This window comes from Cadophora gregata (assembly GCF_030347475.1).
Source record: "Cadophora gregata isolate MNR1 chromosome Unknown scaffold_10, whole genome shotgun sequence".
NCBI classification, from domain to species: domain Eukaryota; kingdom Fungi; phylum Ascomycota; class Leotiomycetes; order Helotiales; family Ploettnerulaceae; genus Cadophora; species Cadophora gregata.
Window position 1 is genome coordinate 1,257,291 of NW_026695933.1, and position 19,105 is coordinate 1,276,395.

Here is a 19,105-nt window from a genome sequence, read left to right on the forward strand (position 1 = left end):
GATTTTAACGCACATTCTTCTTTGTGTTTGGCTCCATGGCAACTGGAGGATTTGACGTGGTCATTTAGTCGACGCTCAGTCAAAAATTTAACTCGCAAATGCTGACAACTTGTGTTTTGCAAAACCGTTGTTCCTCAACTAAACATCTTGATGCTGCATTTGTCTTTTAAGTTACTTCTCCTAATGTCTCTTTCAGTTCGCCTATCCACGCCGTGCAATCAAGATATTCCAGGTTACTGCACTCTCAGGTTTCACCACTCATGACTCTGCAGGCCGGTGTCGTAGAAGACTGACCCAATCATTACAGCACGATGCAGCCAGCCGAACCCGCTAAGAAAGCTTAAAGGCGCATCGTCATAGGACGAGGACGAGACCTTTCCGCGCGGTACTTAGCTGGCAGTCTGCCACCCTGCCATTCTTGTTTCCTTACTTGCTTGCTTTCGAGCTTCCTCTGCATCGCGACATGGGCAATCATTGATAGCTGCTCATCATCCCGACATACATGCAAGAGCGGGCTCTGCATGTCCCACTACTTTTGTCACCACCAAGCCCACTCATCTGCCCTAGCGTCCGCTCCAGTCTCCCCGCAGATCCTTGACGAACCCCGGAATCGGGACGCGATCCGCAGACGGTGCTGGTCCGAACCAAGATTGCCCTCTCTGGAGGCTCGAGGCAATTTTGACGACACCGCTGAGCTTGAATGAATGGAGAAGGTCGAGGTGGTAACCATGGAGTGGTGGAAGACAGGCGAATTGGAGAAGGGAGAGGTGCGGTGTATCCGCGACGGCGTTGTGCAGGTGGAACGTTGTCAGAGACAAGCTAGGGAACAATGCTACTATATCAAGAGGGTATATCTTCCGTGGGTGATTTTAGAAGAAAGTTGCTGATTCAATCTCCTAGATCATGTTGGTAGGCCTTGCTGTATGTCTGCTGCTGCTGCAGCGATCCTTTGCTCGACTATCAATACAAGCTCGCCAAGTCGAAGGTGTCCCTCAATATGTTTTGGATTATGGTACACGGTTGCATTGCGCGATGTAGGATCAAGTTACTGACAGTACACAGCACCATTGGTGTGGCTTCATGAACAGGAAGCCTTTTTTCCATCCGATATCTACGCCCAAGTTACCAATACTCATCCCGACATCAACTTAACGACAATCGAAGACCCTCCTTCTCCCCTTACTCTCGAGAACCTCGATATCCTCAATGCATACGGCAACAACGGACGCAATGTCTACTTGACTTCCAATCTCGACGTCACAACAGAGCCCGTATGGCTCACTGGCATAGTCCCCGATTCAACCGGAGAAACGAGAGAAATTACCAGCTCTGCAATCATAGTCAACGACCGGGGATCCGGAAAGGTTGATGCATTCTACATGTATTTCTACGCCTACAACCAAGGGAACAATGTCTTCTTCCAGGAGCTCGGTGATCATATTGGGGACTGGGAACATAACATGATTCGTTTCCACAACGGAACACCACAAGCAATGTGGTTCAGCCAGCACGGCAACGGCCAAGCATTCACGTATAAAGCCGTGGAGAAGAAGGGCATACGGCCAATCTCATATTCGGCGAAAGGAAGCCATGCGAATTACGGCGTTCAAGGGACGCATGACCACACCATTCCTGACCTGAATCTCCCTGCAGGTTTTCTTCAGGATTATACCAGTAAGGGCCTGCTTTGGGATCCAACACTAAGTGCATACCACTACAACTACAGTGGTAACGATCACTCTTTTGAATCCATCAATGGCAGCCCAGTGGGCGCCATGTATTACAGGGGACGATGGGGAGACCAACAATACCCCGATGACGACCCCAAACAACCACCACCGTTTTTTGGATTTAGAAAATTCGTGAGTGGCCCGACGGGGCCGTGGGATAAGCAGTTGAATAGGACGAAGATATGTCCTGATAATGGGATTCTGTGCATCATCAGAGATACGCTTGTGCCATGATCAAATTTTTTGCGACGATTCTAGTGTACAGCTTTGCAATGGGATGCGATCGATTGGATGTAGATTGGAGACTTGATACCCAACCGGGAATGGATGGCGTTTTGGTGATTTTCTGCAAAAAGAGCTTGAATTGGGCACTTGACATACATTGGTGACTTGGGGGTATGATGGGTGGGTAAAGAGCACGGCCTGTAGTTGTGGGTTTGGCCAGTCGATTTGCGCCCGATTATGATAAATGAAGACCTTCAGCATGCAAATGTTTCTAAATACTCGCCTGTCTACATTGATATGTACTTGCAGTTGGCCTCGCACGTGTGAAAGCAACACAATTTTGAACTCTTGGGTACTTGAATATGTAGTAATTATCTCCGATCTACTCCATTCTCACTGAATTGCTTGCTCCCTGTCCAACAATGCAGAATCACTGTGACTCCTTTGTACGTTAGCTGGTCTATTTATTAGTACATAGGGCTGTCGAAGATAACATCAGTCAAGAGTGACAATGCTCAGATGGCTTCCTGGCTTAGGCTCAAAAGTAGGAACAGGTAGATAAAAGTCTCGCTACTTGGTAACTCGGCAGAGTAGGCTATTCTAGATAAAAAGGATATTCAACAATTAACAAGGTTCCGAATAGTGCCGCTGGAAGTTAAAAAATAACCGAGGAGATTGGGTTACTTAGCCATGGGGCATGCTTTTGGAGGGGGTGGGCGGCGGATAAGGGGCTCGCTCGCTTATGGGGATCTGAACAGAGGACGTCAACAAGACAAAAGCTTAGTTTATAACTCTAGAGTCATCACCTAGCAAAATCAAATCCAATAACTTATACTCAGCAAAAAGAAGTAAAGCTCACTGACTCATCGCGGTGAGGCGGACGTAGCCGACCAAGAAGCGATCAGTCTGTTAGAACCCATGAGCTTGTCGTGATTTTAAAGTGGCATCACCGTGACATATATGTGGGTGCTTGTACATGGTAGAAGTATGCTTATTTTGCCATATCAAGGGGTTAGAATTTGGTTTAGGTCTGGGTCAAGTGAATGCAACGCTTGATGCTCACCTTCAGATTCGCGATACAATGGAATGACCTGGTAGCAGCAACTAATTCGACCTGACTCGGCAGGTATCCCCTCATCTGAAAGGCTTTATGTTGCGGCTCTTGTACACTGGTCAGTAAAGAGAGTACTTGGGTTGAGGTCATGATTAAGCAAATTGCGAACATGAAGTAGTCAATTATTTATTTTCCAGTGGAACAATTGTCGCCAAGTCCACACCTTTTTATTGAAGATCAGTTATGAGCACTTCTAGTGCCTGGGATTGACATGGAGCGTAGTCCAAACAAGTGATCTGTGATCAAATGATCACCCCGGAGCAACTAGCATTCTCAAAAACAACTTCTCAGCAGTTCCTCCCCATGCACCAAAACCACGTCTAGTTCACGTATTCGTCTCGGTTCTTGAGGCTGCTTGTCAGGTGACCGAGTTTGGCAAATCTAGCCCAAGCCCAATTCTATGGCTTCCATTATATAGTCGTAAACAATTAAACGAGCGCCTGATCATGAGCTTCGTAGCAAAGACCAATACTGGCTTTGCTCGTGATTGTATGATCGTGCAGTCTTATACTGAGTGGCCAATCGCTTCTGGCCAAGTAAGTTCTCCAAGTACATCAGTAATCCGAGCTCAGTAGGTAGTGATGCCAAGGTTCGTCACATGTTGGAAGTCATATGAGAGAACGGGACTTCCCAAGAGCCTCATGATAAAGGCTCGGTTACCAAAGGTTCAATTGAGTTCGTAAGGTAAGGTAGCGATCAACTGAAACATTAACGGCTCGCACCGTAGAGAGTTCTGGCCCATCCCGATCCAGATACTCAACTACCTACCTTTACGAGTAGGTGTCACCATCAACATCGCTAACCCGACCCACTCGCCCTCCTCATCCCCTCATGTGGGGCAAGCACAGCGGAAGATCTACGAATCACCAGATACTTACTGGCCTCCTCCCACGCACGTCCAACGCAGCATCGCTGCACAAAACCTCGGGTCAAGCACAAATATCCCAATCGATCTCCAGTCCTCTGGCACACATGCATAACTCTCGCGCGCTGGTATTCGCCCAAAGTCCCCCACGACCCGCTTAATTCCTACTCGGTGACCCCGATGCAGCTAGTGTCATGCAGAACACAGTTACTCGGTCTCACGCTCGCCCAATGGCAGCGACACTTTTGGAGGTGTGAGTGTGAGCTGACGGGATTGAGGCTCCGCGAGGAATTGCCAGCACTGAACTGCTGCACCGGATCGATGTCGTACTGCGTGCTCCTGTATGCTGGAAAAGCCGATCCTGGACCTGACACCCATAAAGTCCTTTTGCCGTCGTGGCAATCCTGTCCCGTCCCCCATTCCCCCTCACCAACGTCAGTCAGTTCACTCAGTCAGTCAGTCAATAGAGGGGCCGTTCCCGCCTCGCCATCAAACGTCAGCAAAACGAAGCAAAGATAGGAGCGCTGTGAACATGTCTTAGCGATGTTGGAAACTATGAGCTCGCAACTGGCCGGTGGCGTCGGTGTTGGTGCCATCCCACAGCGCAGAGTGAGGGGCCCAGCTGGTCCAGGCAGGAGGGAGTCCAAAGTCGCATATCGCAACCATCCAAGCTACTCGACCCGACACAATAACGCTGGTGCAGCTTACCCTTCATCGCCAGAGCATTTATTTTCACGAAATAGTACTAATGACCAGTATGGCCAGCTCCGCGAACAGAGCGCCGGCCCTAATTTGGATATCCTGAGTGGCTACTTTGATGTTCACCGCCAGTCAGCTGGAAACTCCAACTTCAATTCCAATCCGGTAGTGCATCAAAACCTATCGGATGAGAACTCATGGTTATCAATTTCATCCCCAAACTCATATACGTTGGTCGCGAACCTCCCGAACTCGTCACAGAATTATGGTGGGAATCATGGCCAGTCTCCAGGAAGCGATGTGCCCCAGATGTCCGGCAACAATGTCCAGGAGGCATCCTGGAACACAAGTACTCCCCAGACTAGCACCTTGGACTCCGAAATGGATGATATGTCCATGTCTGATCTGCAAATTGGCAGCTTTGGCAGCTTCAATAGCTTAACATTCTCGGCAGCAAATACCGCGGCCTCCTCCAATTCTGACACTTACGTTTTTCCAATTACCAACTCTAATCTCGATTCCGCTGGAAACCAATTGCAGGATTTGGTACTTCCAAGTAAGTCTCTACGATCCTCTCTTCATTGATGGCCGTGATTGGATTATCCTCGAGTCTCGTGCAGCATTGGCAGATCCTCCCTCCTAATACTGATAATGGTAGACGGCTTCCACCGAATTGGGCCTCCGTTTGATGCGCCATCTCCTGGTACCGCGACTACTAACTCACCACACTTATTCACAGAAGACTTCCCATTTGATCATGATGGCTTAGTATCACCAATTTGGACTTACAATGACAACGCTATGATGTATGCAACGGAAAGCGGACAGTGGTCTGCGACAACATTGATCGCTCCGCATCAAACCCAGCAAAATCAGACAATAAACAATGCAGACTTTCAGCCGGATGTTCCATGGAACTCGCAATTTGCCCAAGACAGTCACTTCCAACTTGATGCAACTGCGGGCGGCATAGCATTTGAACCTATTCGCGGTGCGCCTTATGAGACCCACTTAGCCAGGCAAGACTTCTTGGATGCTGGCCCTTCGAATATGAACCAGCTCAACCTGGACCATCTCAGTCCAAACAGCGAAAACGACAGCAAATCATGGGCGCTTATTTCCAATCCAAGCAGCAGCTATGCCCCATCCCATGGATCCCCCACGTCGCAAAACTCTCCGCTATCTCATGCTCCCTCACCACCGGCTCAGGAACCTGAGGTCCACCATTCACACATCTTCAACTCTATCCCAAGTGCTCCGAGAGCTAAAGCTACCCGTGGACGTCAAAGAGGACTGACAGCGGTAGAAAAGAAACAAGCGAGAGATGTCCGTGAAGCGAAAGCATGCTGGGCTTGCCATATATCGAAAACAAAGGTAGATACATCTCTAGTAACGTGCCACACGCAAAATTGACAACTATTAGTGCTCTCCATGCTCGCCAGGAAAACCTTGCGAACAGTGTGCAAGATTGGCTGGAAAGAGGCGATTCTGTCTTTTCTCGTGCTTCAATGACCCACTGGAGTCCTTATACACGTTTCTCGTTCCATGTGGGAGCTTCCCCTTCTACTATTTTGTCTCGTGGCTAACAATTACAGCTTACCTTATGGGACACTTCACCAAATCCAACGTCGAGTCTTTCGTAACTAGGAATGCATCGAGTTGGGGCACGCAACACATGCTCATTCGAATGGATTGGGGCTATCCAAAATTCCTAGAGGCGGAAGTCGTTGCACTTGCTCTGCGGAGCAGTTCTTCGGAGATGGGATTCTTCCATCAAACAGTGTCGAACGGAAACGCTCGACCGCAATTAGTGCGAAAGTCGAGTCCACCGCTTGGAATTCCGCTTGCTGCGATGGACGAGATGCAAGACGCCTACTCCAAATACATTCAGGATATCGTGCAGAGCGGCATTGCTTCGTACATACCAACGGCTTATATTGACCAAGAATCGGAACTCCCAACACGTCTTCTTGAAGCAGTTGCCTCATTTTACAGCGCTGGTCATGCGGCTGATAACGAAGTATGTAGTGTTCAGATCCCCTCTGTTGTGTGAATCTAACGAGCCGCAGTCCGAACTCCTCCGCCGAGCCCTCGAAATGCATGTAACCTCGGTAATCCTCGAACGCAGCCTCTTCCTCGACCCGAATTCGTTACAACAAGTCCAAAGCCACTTAGGAAAGGAATACCACAGACGGTCGTCTCCAAGGTGTGCGCAAAGGCAGATCAAGTTGGCTTTCTTCATGTTACAACAAAGACGGATTCAGTCGGTATTGAAGGATTGGGGTGCCATGATCTGGGCCACGAACCCAAGTGCCACCAAAGACAAGGAGTGGGCGCTTGCATTCAGCGTGTTCCTCATCCTCATCCTCGTAATGGACAAGACACTCGGTGCAGCCTATTTTTACTGCGAAGGACGCATAAAGCACCACGGCCATCAAGCGTCGACAGAACGAGTGTTATTCCAGGACCTCGTACATTTGACGCAGAAGGAACTTTTTGAGAGGTGCAAAGAGATCTTCCATTGGAAATTCAAGACTCGGAAAGGAGGCAAGGAGGCTTGCAACCCAATCCGAGATGGCATTGATGCTTTCCAGGGAAAGTCCAAGACTGTGGATCGGGATGTTGTGAGATTTGTAATGGACTTGCAACGAATTGTGGGCAAGCACGGTAGGCTTTCCTCACTCCAGTTGGTGCTCCAGACTGACCATTCTTCAGAAGAAGCTGTGCGATTGCACAGATCCTCCGATCGGGACGAGGATTCCGAGTACACGGATGCTGGACGGCTCGCATGCATCTTCTTGGACGACTTTTTGAGCCATGTGTGAGAGGACAGGACGATCCAAAACTGGTTTGGCAGTGGTGTTTCGGCGATTCAAGATGGGATTTGATGTAGCGAGAACGCACAACAGGCATTTGCGGGTGTGGTTTCTGTACTTACTTGACCCTTCTTGTGTACAATTCCGCCTTCTCGGTCTTGGATCTCGTTTTTGGATGATATTGTACTTTAACGGCCGACATAATTGTAAGACAGGACATGCAAAAAAGAGGTAAATGACGACGTTAACGAAGAAAAGTCGGAATCAATGACCAGATTAAAACTGCTTATACTGCATCTCTCCCTGTGACAGCTGTGACAACAGTCACCTACTCGTGGCAGCCTGTAGCGAGCAGGACATTAGGCATGACTGGAATGACTGGGAGACTCTGAGAAAGTGACTCTGCAACTCGGCGTGGACTTCGCACCCGTTCTGAATTATCTGGATACAGGTAGCCCATCCGGTGGACATCAACCCTGCATGGCACTTGCTGTGATGAGCGGCCGAACAGCGTCCCTATGCAAGGCACCGATGAATCCAGCAGGGGGGATGCATCCACGACGTCAGTAGCTAGGCCTCCGCCACAGCCCTGAAGATCCACTGCCACAATCTAGTCTCGTCTTGAAGTCGGGAGGCCGTTTCTTGACTGCAATTGCACCGTTCAAACTGCAAGCGTGACAGCAGAAAGGCCGCGGCTGAAACGAGAGCTCCTTTGTTTCGTTCATTCGTCCGGCGTGTGCAGCAGTGAGATTGTAATACGGAATGACTCAACTACAGATTTGTTCGCGCCCTTCTTTGCGGTTTGCTTGACCGGTGAAGAGTGGATACACAGATGCTGGAGGGCATAGCCGATATGCCTCACTCGAGGGCAGCGTGATTTAGTTCGTAATCAAACGCAGATGACCTTCGACCGTCTTGACAGAAAAGTGAGGCTGATGATCGAAAACTCGACGATCTCGATAATCGTCCGGAGGGCCGTTTGTGACATCACTGGCTCCCACGACGCCGGTACAGAGTACACAAGCAAGTGATCAGCGGCTGTCAGATAGACAAGACAAGATGAAAGGTAGTAGTGGAAATATGTGCCGCGCTTCTGGGCCTTGCGGCGAACGACCAAGTACTGGAAAGGTCTCAAAGCAAACGGCCACCAGGGCAGGCCCTTGAAACAAAACCACAAATTATTTCTCGGAATCGTGGGGTGGTAGGGAAGGGGTTTGCAGATTGGGTGGGATTGTATGAAATGATTGGGTGGAAAACGAGAGCTGAAGGGAGGTATTGCACGCCCTGTCTTTGAGCAATAATGATGCGGAGTGGGCGGGCTTTGACTCCTCTGTGAACGTTTTAGGAAAGCTTCCAGAAGCCGCAGGGACTCACCTGACAAAAACATCCCCAAAGTAAATTACAGGTCCTTGTACTGTACTGTACGGTACGGGCCTGGCTGGGCTGCAGGCAACGAGCTTCCCAGTGCTCTGGAGAGTCACCGGCCAGACCTGACCTGCCTGGCCTGCAGTAGGTACCTTATTATTAGGTACTGCATGTACTGTAAGTTACTCGTACACTGCATGTGCAGCTCGAAACGCAGCACCGGCACATCTCCCACGCGGATTATTGGGATGGTAATTGTGTTTCGCAGACTGCAGTCTTGCGCCGCATTGGAAGGAGAGAGGATCAGGCTTGGGAAAACAAAGTAACCATGACATCCATTAACTTCGTGACTTACATGACCGGCATGGCATGCTGCAGGCAGTGGCTCTGCGCCTGGCGGGAAGGAAGGGGAAGGGCAGGATGCTGCCCTCCACCGCTGGCGAATGGCGCAGGCTGGCTGATTGGCCCCGTACCCGCTAATCCCAATCCCTGAAGTCGAAGCCTAGAGGCTAAGACTCCGGCCTCCACACACTGCACACAGCGCTCCAGCGCCAGCGCCAGCTCTCCGCGCTCCTTTTTTAGGCGATGCCCTTGCCTGTCTCGCCTCTTCTGTGCCTGTGCCGATGCCTGTGCCTGTGCCTGCCTGCCCTTTGGACCCCATTCCAATGATCGTACCTACCTCACCTGCCTCGCCTACCTACCTGATTCCCATCTGTGACTCTGACTGAACTACTATGATCCAGCAAGGCATAACGACAGGGCGAAACTCTACCATGCCCTTCCTGACTTACCGGCCATCAGGCACCATACATTGCTCACCTGCAATACAAGGACGCCGAGGCTACAACGAGCTAATGATGGGCAATGCCTGGCATGGCCCCGTTGCTGTGTCCAGCTCCAGTTGAAGCCAATATGACTGATATATATGGTGGAAGCCTTCTTCTCATGAATGCCTTTCTTTTTCCCTTGTATTATAGACACTGATCTAAGGCACACAAGAAACACTACTCATCCATTCTCATCTCAAAATCAATAAGCAATCTTCAATCATCGATTCCAGAACTCAACACACGTCCAAAATGTTCGCATCTACCAACCCAAACACACGCTTCGCTTCATCACGAGAGGCACCCAACGAGAAGCCAGAGAGAGACCCAGGTATGTCATAACTTAGTTCCACCTTGCGCAAAAATGTTTCAGACGAATCCTTCAGCCTTCCTTCCAACATTGCCTTGCAATCCTACAGGCGTTATACTAACTGTTATCGTTCAATAGACTACGGTGACAGAATGCCGCGCTTTGAGGGCATCAACATGGCAGAAGACCCAGCTGAGAGGGACACTGGTACGTGCTCAACTCCCACCCGACCTCAAAATCTCCCGCACTTTTTACTGACTGTATTTCTCAGACACAGGCAACTGAAACTCGATTCTGCCTGAGCGATGACTACAACACACTTGCCGGTAGGTGACTCAGTCCTTTCGTCTGCTCTCTCATTCCAAGAAGTTCTTTCTGTTCCTGCCTAAGTTGAGGCGGAGCTGGCCGAGCTGGAACAAATGCACTCGCTTATTTTTGGGCGTCCGATAAGACGACACCCTGTCACCTGACTCACCTGCTTTGAAACCCTGCTAACTGATGTTCCCTTTTAGATTCCTCCCGTTTGAAATTGGCACTCGATCTTTCGGATCATACATACATACATACACATTCTGGCGGTTGACTCACGATCTAAATCCGGTCATTGACTTCGCAGTTGGCATCGTCTTTCGACAACGGTTCTCGTTCTCGCTTCTGCCTCACCAACCTCCCCAGCGACGTCGTTCAATCTGCAAGACCCGTTGCTGCTAGCCTGTGCTTCAATTGCTCGAGATCATGTACGAGAGCTTATTGCTGCTGCGGCTAGCTGCAACTACCACGTCGACTTCTTCACTTCACTTCGGATAGCAATACAAATCCAAATTCCACTTCACCAATGCACCAAGTCAATCAACCCCTTCCAACACAATCTCGCCTGCAACATCGTCAGCACACATACGATCACCTGCTTTCACCTTCTGCGCCTTGTCCGCCTGGTATTAATTGGCATCCAAGCCCCCTTCAGTAACCAGTCACGGCCATCCCATCCATCCCAGTACGACACTTCTCTCTACTCGGTCAGCTCAGGCAGGCAGGTCGCGAGATGGGCCGCGACACTCGTGTTTCCCGTTTTCATTGGATGGAAGTATTGGCAAAAACATCTCAGTTCCACCATAGCGATCATAGATTTCCTTCAGATGTGCGACGCGAGTCGATCCTCTTATTAGTTATTTGGTTTCAATTTCATGCTTGTTGTGCTACCAGCTGGCACTCTCCTTTCCTGCATACAATGCCTTTTTGTTTTCATTTCTCGCTTATTTTCCCCTTGGTGTATTCTAGTTGTACCTGTATTTGTTTGAAGAACTTTGTTCAGTCTCGCGACTTCCTTTTCTTTCTTCATTTGAACAATGCATTGTACCAACAGCTAGCTACCAGTTTAGAGTACCCTCCATTCAATTTATTCTCAATTTTGTTATCCAAGTGACCATGCCTGTCACGGCCCCCACGCCAGTCTGACCTCATCTTATGAATTGCCGCGAACACACAAGCGACTGTTCCTGACACGAGTTGAAGATCTACAAGTCTATATTATTAATTATGGCGGAGTTACAAGGTTACCATTCTCCTACGACCGAAGCTCATTGTCGATGCCTGGCCCTCTCCGATTCCAGCCCATCTGGGCAAGATCGGTTCCATAAAGAATACCACTCTCTCAATCTTCGAATAGCAACCCCCCGAACAAGTTGAAGCAAACATTATACATGTATAATACTCGAAAATCTGTACCCTGAATTGATATATGCTTAATAATGAGAAAATACATCATTGATGTACAAAACTATGTGAAGAAATATCTGCTCTTGGTTTTCAGGCAACTTCTGAATCTTAGTCACACAAGCTGAACAATAGCCTGACCAGTGACGACAGCTTCTAGGAGGGATACAACCAGGCTTCAGTAGGCGCTATCTGTGATACAATACAAGAGGATGCGACTAAGCGCTGAGCCTTTAAAGTGAGGAAGTGGAGATCGGATGAAGGTGGAGGGATATGGACATCAAAAGGCATTGGAAGTAGCCATCGAGAGTAGCCATGAGGTGTAAAATATAAGCAGAAACAATATTTGCATCCCACAATCAAGGCGTTGTTTACTGCGACAGCTCAAATTACTCATTCGCCTGCCATCTCATGTCCCAAATGGCCACTCCCTCCGCCATACCTCTCTCTCCTGCTCATTGCTCGCAAATTCATCCATAACCTGATCTTTCATCTGTTCCAACGCATTTAGAGTATCTTCGTACTGGTCTGCCCTAACTATTCCCTGCTCGGGGAATAACTCCCCGATACTCTCCCTGATCGAACGCATTGCTTCCATGCCACGTGCTACACTTTCGACATCTGCCTTCATTTCTTGCCGCTCTTTCTCGGAGAATGTGAACGGATAAGTAGAATTTCTGGCATTTGGGAAAGTGTCCCACGTAGCCTCTAACTCGGCGACTTGTGACAGATAGCTTGCCTCACCGTCGACAAGAAGATTACGTGCGAGGAGGAGAAGTAGGTAGCTGGTCGTTTGCTGGAATTCGAGGGCAGCATAGAGCCGTGGGTTGTGGTGGTGAGTGAAAGTGTTATAGAGAGAGCACAATGATTGCTGCAAATACAAATCTTGTGCTTGCTTCTTTGCCTTTGCATTTCCATCGAGCTTTTCTATGTCCTTTGGTGGCTGGGGTCGCTCTAAACCGTGGACAGATGGGCCATCATAATCGATGATATGAGGTTGGCGGGCATGGCAGTAGAGAGGAGCCAGCTCAGTAGATTGCCAATCAATAATTCCCACAATTTCGGTAGGGTTGGAAGGATTCACGAATATGTTGGCAACGTGGAGGTCGCTGTGCCACAGATGTGATGATCCAACAGATCCATCTATGGGTAGGAGGAACTTGATCAACTTGAGATAGCAGTGTAGAGCTTTGAGCTTTCTATCTCTCGTTGGTTGGTAGGTCCCTGGGCCGCAGAGGGTAATTGGGGACTTGGGCAGGCTGGAGAGTTGACTGATGCAAGCTATTTCTCGACGCCCGATTGCGGCGTGGTAATCCTCCAGCGTCTTCCCTGGTATTCATTAGTTACGTGAGCAGGAACACCCACTTTGGAACCTTACATGGTCCTCTATCAAATTCGATAGTCGCTCTTCGATAATCAATAGATTCGCGCGCTGTGGTCGGCCCAATGGCAAACTTGGCGTCTGTAACGTTAACGCCATTTGCGTCGGTGTACAGCAGCTCATTTCCGGTTCCTTTCTCTAAATTGTTGGAATAATAAAGGCCACCAAATTGCTGAAAAGAAACTGAAGTCCAGGCCTTCTGAAAACCGGCGATAGCTTTGACGAGAGTAAATCTGTCTGCAATTTTCATGCTTGGCCAAACACGTTCCAACTCAATTCCTGGCACCTTCTCCATGACAATATACTCTGCGCCTACAGGATTCTCCTGGGCCGTAGAACTCCAAGCCAAGACTCTGGGAACAGGAGTCCCTAGGACATTCCGTACCTGCAATGTATCAGTCAGATCATCTTCGTACATGAAGCCTGGGCCAGAACGTACGAAATCCATGGTTGCAACCTCGCTTGCGGTGGTAAAATGAGGCCTGCCAGCATTCGGATTTGGAACTTTCGCCACAACTCGACTTCCATCATCCATAGTAAGAAGCATAGCCTTGTTGTACACGCCATCAGGATACTTTTCAACACTAACGCATGATTTCGCTCCGACAGCTTCGGTGGCGATGCGAGCCAGCTCGTTGACATCGAAGCGGACCTGGCGCTGTGCCATCTCATATTCTTCATCACATACGAAACGACCTCGAGTGTAATTGAAGATATCATCGCTGTTCTCTAGATCTGACTCCATGAGCAAAGAAGACCCACACTTGTAGAAGTGATGAACTGACCTGGAAGCAAGACTCGTGAGGGTGGACGACGAGACTGCGAGTCTTGTGTTGTCATGGTCCTTTTACCAACTAATCGCCGACGGCGGGCATATCTGATGAACGCAGTTATTCGTTTACTGCAGTGTCTAACCATGACTCTGGGGCAATACATAAAAGGGGAGAGGCTGGAGAGGCCTCATAAACATGCACTTGACACCATGGCCCTCCTTTCATTCGTGCAAATACCGAGTGTTTGGCGACTCCGATAAATGCTACAAGGCGCCACTGTGTGGAACTATCTGGTGTTTTGATGCTCCTGTACGAAGCGCAAAAACTCAATTAATTTTAATTTAGCGCCTCGCCAACTGCTTTCCCACCCACGGCGCTTATATGAATAATCAACAGCACAACATTCGCACAACCGCACTCGAGGACTGTCACATGTCAGCCGCCCAACTGTTCTGCTACAAGTTTTGATGAGGACGACCAACAGCACATTCCCAGCAGACATTGTGGAAGCAGTGGAGACATTCTTGGCCTCTCTGATATTCGGCTGCGCACTACTAATTGTCAGAAAAGTGAAGAGGAAGATGTGGAAGTAAGAAAATATTTCAACTTACTTCACAACAAGGCCCCATGGACCATGGAGAAGCTGGGTTCAATTTTCGATAAGTTTGTGCCGTATGGATCGTCTTCTTCTTTGGAATGTTGGTCTGGTGAGTTGCTGCTGTGTTTACTTGTTGTTGTGCTAATACTGTATACCTAGCTCAAGGTATGTTGCAGGTATAAAAACTGAAGAAGAATTAACCAATCTCCAGCTTCATACATGGAAGCTGGGGACCTGCCAGGCGTGGATTGACAGGAGACTGCTGTGAGTCTCGAAGGGGCCTTGATACATAGGAAGTATGGAAGCGCTCGCTAGAATGGTCATGTCCATGATGTGTAGGAATTAGTGTCTCAACATTGAATGAGAAGCTACTTCTAAACTTGGCGGGAGCTCGACTATAGCTTCTTGAAGGTGTGAATCTGTTGATATGAAATCTGCTAATGTGAACATATCTTCTTCAAAAGATCCGGTATATGCTTCCTGACTATGCCCGCGCTTGGCTGAAATAATTTCGCTCACAGCTAAAGCATACTACCGGTTCATAGCACCCCCTACCAAAGCAATCCTGAGCCAGACGTATTCCCAAACTCTGAACTTGCTAATTCCATGCGTGTGACAAGCTAAATATCCCTCCGAAACCCCGTTTCAATCCCGCCATTCATTGCCAGGGCCCGTCAGCTGAGAAGGTTCAACTCTTGGACCATGATCTTCTCCATTCGGAGCAGTAAGTGCTTGAGTCGATGTTCTGTCACTTGGTTCGTCATGATATTCTTCAACATTCTCCTCAATAAGTCGTCTCATGGTAGCTCTGTTGTCTTCTTCCGGCTGTTCTGCATCTTCAACATGGCGAGCATGTCCAATCTGCTTGAAAGGTCGTGCCCATCTCGATTGGCCGAATGAATTACTGGTGAGGAGGGAGATGAGGGAGAGGACCTATTTCATTTCAAGTGAAGGTTAGTCACTGCTCCAGAAAGACATTCTAGTCGAACAGGGCTCTTCATGCCTTGATAATAAACACAATCACGGCAACAAGTAATAGCAGCCCAGCCATGTTTTGCTCTGATCTTCTCCAAGGTACGACACAAGATTGGGTTCGCTTGAATGTCTTTGAGCAGGTAGTGGCCTCACCAAAAGGCCAGGAGCGATCTTTGACAGTGTTGAATCCACAACAGTTCAAAGCATCCTGGATTGTTCTGATAGCAATCCCATCTTTCATCCTCCAGAAACTCTGCCACTTGCTTCCCAATTCACAGTTCAACGCCGAAGGAGGTATCATATGGGTCAAGGCCAAAGTGGCAATCACGGTCTCGTAGATTAATTGGAAGCCAATGACGCCAATGAGCGGTATGGTGAGTTGATATGGCTCATTGTTAGCTCGCCGGACCAGTCCATATGTGCCTTGAGCAGAAATTCCGGTGATGAGTGGTAGAACCACTGTCAACAGTGCAAGCGCTTGTGGAATTGGGAGGGACAAGGCTCGGATTTGAGTGTATGCATAACTAGATTGTTCGTTGGCAACAGCACAAGTTGGGATGTGATATTCATGGCTGGTTGCCCTGCAATTCCGGTAAGTACCAAGAGGAGCTAGAGCTATTAGCATTTATCATACAGCTTCGCAATGAGTCTCACAAGTGGTACTGCGAATAGCCCCAGCTTTGTGAGGATGGTGGTCATACTGGCGCGTAGAGCACAGATCTCAGAAGTGTGTATAAGCACCTGAAGGTTATGATATGTGATTTGTGGACAACGGCTGTGAATGTCCTCGAGCTCAGTTCGGTGTGTTGCCGCTTGGCCACGAATGAAACAAAGCGTTATTAGTTGGAGAGCAATAAGGAGCAGTCAAGGAAACACGATACAGTACCGACCAAATGTCCAGCCTTGATCTGCAAACAAACAACAAGAATCATCAGGTGAGAAGAGGGGAAGGTAGGACAGAGTCACGTGGGGAATCTGCCCCTCAGCTCCAAAGTGGAAGCTCCTTCCTCATGCATAGTCGCGCCCGGGGCCTCCTTTCAAGTTACAAGCCGTCACACGATCCTCTTCCCCCATCTTCAAGAGCATCTCCAGAGCGCCATACGAAGCGCAGTAAGCACTCGCCTCAAGAAGCAAGCAATATACAAGGAACAGGAGGCCTTGCGCCAACCAATACCACCCACCATGCAGGCAATGCCCGATTCACGCACGCAGAGCTTCGAGGAGATTTATGGCCCACCAGAGAACTTCCTAGAGATAGAGGCAAGTTTCAAGCTCGAAGAGCGCTGGCATCTGCAGCCTCCCTACGCCAGTATCAGCTTGAAATATGCCTTGCTAACCTCATCTCCACAGGTCAAGAATCCACGAACACACGGTATGGGCCGTAGCATGTACACCGACTACGAGATCGTATGCCGTACAAATATCCCAGCTTTCAAGCTCCGCCACAGCAATGTCCGCAGGCGCTACTCTGACTTCGAATATTTCCGCGACATCCTGGAGAGAGAATCTGCCCGTGTGACCATTCCTCCTCTGCCCGGTAAGGTCTTTACCAACCGGTTCAGCGATGATGTGATCGAGCACAGGAGGGAAGGTTTGCAGCGGTTCTTGCAAATTGTTGTGGGCCATCCACTCTTGCAGACTGGTAGCAAAGTTCTGGCAGGCTTTGTTCAAGGTAAGTGGAACTTTGTTGCGCCGGCTTAGAAGCTCCAGGAACTGTGGGACTTTCACAAATCAAACTTCGAAGTGGTGATGAGTAGCTGCTAACCTCTGTCACAGACCCTAATTGGGACCGTAACGCATGGTGAAGCTCACCGAACGAGGCCGGCAAGCGGAGACCAAGGAAGTTGCAAAAGCCACGACCGTCTACTATGATCAATACCCAGCATGACCTTGCCTCGCTTCACAGATCGCACACAGTATGAATGTACGATGGAGAGGGTCCGAATGGAGCTTGGAGTGTGGGCGGATGTTTCTTCATTTCGTGTGCGTTACTAGGGGGTTTGTTTTATAGGCGTATGGATGTGGCGTTCCTTTCCCTTTTCGAAGCGTTCTACTTTGGAGGAAAAGTTTGGCGAACTTTCATGATATTCAATAATGCTCACAAGCCATACAATGACCGGCATGGCAGGATGTGATGGTACAATAATGATGACAACTGACCGCCGAATCTATCTAACTAGTGGTGATGATCCAAACAGTCCTCCAATCCTACCAACGCCTGCCCATCCTCTATAATACACCCATATGCCAGGCTCCGAGAGTGAAGTCGAGTTTTATACATCCCACCAATACTATGCTTCGTACAAACGCCGAACCGTCCAGACATACACTACAAAGGTTGCCCTGATTCTCTATTGCAGTCCTATTCCGGTGCATGTAATAACTTCAAAATCCCCTCGTACATACCAAACATGATGGCGGCGCTTGGAACTGTTCGTAAGAGATGAGGCGTGAGCCCTCCGTACATGGCAACCATGCCTTCTTCTTTCCATACCAGCTTGAAGCACTGAACGAGACCGGTGTATTTGGGTTGACCATTCTCGGTAGGCGCTTGACGAAGACGGGTACGGGCGACCTGGTAACTGTTAGCAATCTGGTCTTGTGATTTCGGGCTCAAAACAGACCTCGTGTGGATAAGTTGCAAGAGCTGCAACGAGTTTGGCACCTCCAGCAGCCCCTACGTTACCCGTCCACTCGACAGTATTATCCCACCAAGTCTTCGGTCTTCCACTCAGATTGATCCTCTCTTCTCGCCTCGCCAGCGATTTCTTCATCTGCTCATACAGAACCCATTGCAATGTACTTTCCGTAACGCCCAGGTAACTCGCACTCATGCCCTTATACAGTCCTCGTACACCCTCCTGCCTCACGACCTGTTTTATACAATCCCAAGAGTTCTTGTATCTCCTCTGGGCCGCACCACCCGCCCTCTCCACCACGTTCTTGTCCAGTTGTAACCTGGTCTTTATCAACCAGATTGGATTCGTAACCGTCGAAGTGACAATACCAGCTGCAGCCGCAGCACACAGAACAACCCAAGCAGACTCCTCTCCATTATTCCCATAGTCGGCAATGATGCGCTTCCCATTTCCAACCACAAAAAAGTTGATAGACCGTGCCGGTACCACACCTATGAGATTCGGACCCAAGCCTTTGAACAAAGCCCTCCATCCCTCGATCCTATGCACTGAGCCTAGTATTTGGAAAGTCTCTCGGAAATGTAACAGTCCACTTCGAAATGCAGAGAGATGTGCATGTGGCGAGATGCCTTTTGCAAGCCTAGTCTGGGCGAGTTGTGCTTGATAAAAATCGGATTGTAGACGCGTTTTTAAGACATCGAGAGGTGCTGTCAGTGCTGCAGCTGTCATTCCCCCAACGCTACAGTTGAAATCAGCACATACTAGCTTGGGATGTCCTTTGCCCAGGGGGTACTCACCCTCCAGCAACGAAATGCGCCCATGACTTTGCCACAGGGGCAGGCTTCGTCGCTATCGAAGCTGCATATCTTGATGGTTGAGAACCTCCATCTCCATGGTCTCGCGACTGCAGAAGTTGTGGTGAGGCAAGCGGGCGTCTTGGTTGGCTTTCTGGTTCGGATTTGGTATTCATGAATATGGAGAGTGAGAACCTGGCGTTCTCGAGCGGAAATTTGAAGCGAATCAGAGTATTAGAGATTAAAAGGATGTTATGGAAGTATCATGACCAGAAATAAAG

At 49.0% G+C, this 19,105-nt stretch overlaps 7 protein-coding genes across 8 annotated transcripts; 4 read left to right on the forward strand and 3 right to left on the reverse strand.

Annotated features, from left to right (window-relative positions):
* Positions 1-728: 728 nt before the first annotated feature.
* Positions 729-1,964, forward strand: ONS95_001774 (uncharacterized protein; the record flags this gene model as incomplete). Its single annotated transcript, XM_058494987.1, has 3 exons — positions 729-848; positions 901-1,012; positions 1,063-1,964. The coding sequence occupies 3 exons, from the start codon at positions 729-731 to the stop codon at positions 1,962-1,964; spliced, it is 1,134 nt and encodes a 377-aa protein (XP_058355297.1).
* A 1,756-nt stretch (positions 1,965-3,720) lies between these two features.
* On the forward strand, positions 3,721-8,671 carry ONS95_001775 (uncharacterized protein). Of its 2 annotated transcripts, XM_058494988.1 has the most exons (6): positions 3,721-5,189; positions 5,292-6,007; positions 6,057-6,180; positions 6,229-6,653; positions 6,703-7,300; positions 7,349-7,733. In XM_058494988.1, the coding sequence occupies exons 1-6, from the start codon at positions 4,478-4,480 to the stop codon at positions 7,456-7,458; spliced, it is 2,685 nt and encodes an 894-aa protein (XP_058355298.1). In that variant the 5' UTR covers positions 3,721-4,477; the 3' UTR covers positions 7,459-7,733. The 2 variants fall into 2 exon arrangements, with proteins under 2 accessions (XP_058355298.1, XP_058355299.1); XM_058494989.1 differs by having other exon boundaries at positions 3,721-6,007; positions 7,349-8,671.
* A 1,222-nt stretch (positions 8,672-9,893) lies between these two features.
* On the forward strand, positions 9,894-10,236 carry ONS95_001776 (uncharacterized protein; the record flags this gene model as incomplete). The annotated part of the gene is made up of 3 exons (XM_058494990.1): positions 9,894-9,972; positions 10,090-10,158; positions 10,223-10,236. The coding sequence occupies 3 exons, from the start codon at positions 9,894-9,896 to the stop codon at positions 10,234-10,236; spliced, it is 162 nt and encodes a 53-aa protein (XP_058355300.1).
* Positions 10,237-12,073: 1,837 nt separating this feature from the next.
* On the reverse strand, positions 12,074-13,885 carry ONS95_001777 (uncharacterized protein; the record flags this gene model as incomplete). The annotated part of the gene is made up of 4 exons (XM_058494991.1): positions 12,074-12,993; positions 13,043-13,430; positions 13,485-13,780; positions 13,831-13,885. The coding sequence occupies 4 exons, from the start codon at positions 13,883-13,885 to the stop codon at positions 12,074-12,076; spliced, it is 1,659 nt and encodes a 552-aa protein (XP_058355301.1).
* A 1,176-nt stretch (positions 13,886-15,061) lies between these two features.
* On the reverse strand, positions 15,062-16,016 carry ONS95_001778 (uncharacterized protein; the record flags this gene model as incomplete). Its single annotated transcript, XM_058494992.1, has 2 exons — positions 15,062-15,349; positions 15,420-16,016. 2 exons carry the CDS (start codon positions 16,014-16,016, stop codon positions 15,062-15,064), a joined length of 885 nt encoding a protein of 294 aa, XP_058355302.1.
* A 557-nt stretch (positions 16,017-16,573) lies between these two features.
* On the forward strand, positions 16,574-17,196 carry SNX3 (Sorting nexin-3; the record flags this gene model as incomplete). The annotated part of the gene is made up of 3 exons (XM_058494993.1): positions 16,574-16,651; positions 16,742-17,063; positions 17,168-17,196. The coding sequence occupies 3 exons, from the start codon at positions 16,574-16,576 to the stop codon at positions 17,194-17,196; spliced, it is 429 nt and encodes a 142-aa protein (XP_058355303.1).
* A 557-nt stretch (positions 17,197-17,753) lies between these two features.
* On the reverse strand, positions 17,754-19,000 carry ONS95_001780 (uncharacterized protein; the record flags this gene model as incomplete). Its single annotated transcript, XM_058494994.1, has 3 exons — positions 17,754-17,966; positions 18,016-18,769; positions 18,828-19,000. 3 exons carry the CDS (start codon positions 18,998-19,000, stop codon positions 17,754-17,756), a joined length of 1,140 nt encoding a protein of 379 aa, XP_058355304.1.
* Positions 19,001-19,105: the final 105 nt, after the last annotated feature.

Excerpts from the sequence above, each read along its gene's own strand:
- ONS95_001775 (XM_058494988.1), top strand. The coding sequence starts at position 4,478 with ATGTTGGAAACTATGAGCTCGCAACTGGCCGGTGGCGTCGGTGTTGGT. Across the intron at positions 6,181-6,228 it reads ATACACGTTTCTCGTTCCAT|CTTACCTTATGGGACACTTC; the intron begins GTGGGAGCTTCC and ends TAACAATTACAG. Across the intron at positions 7,301-7,348 it reads ACGAATTGTGGGCAAGCACG|AAGAAGCTGTGCGATTGCAC; the intron begins GTAGGCTTTCCT and ends ACCATTCTTCAG.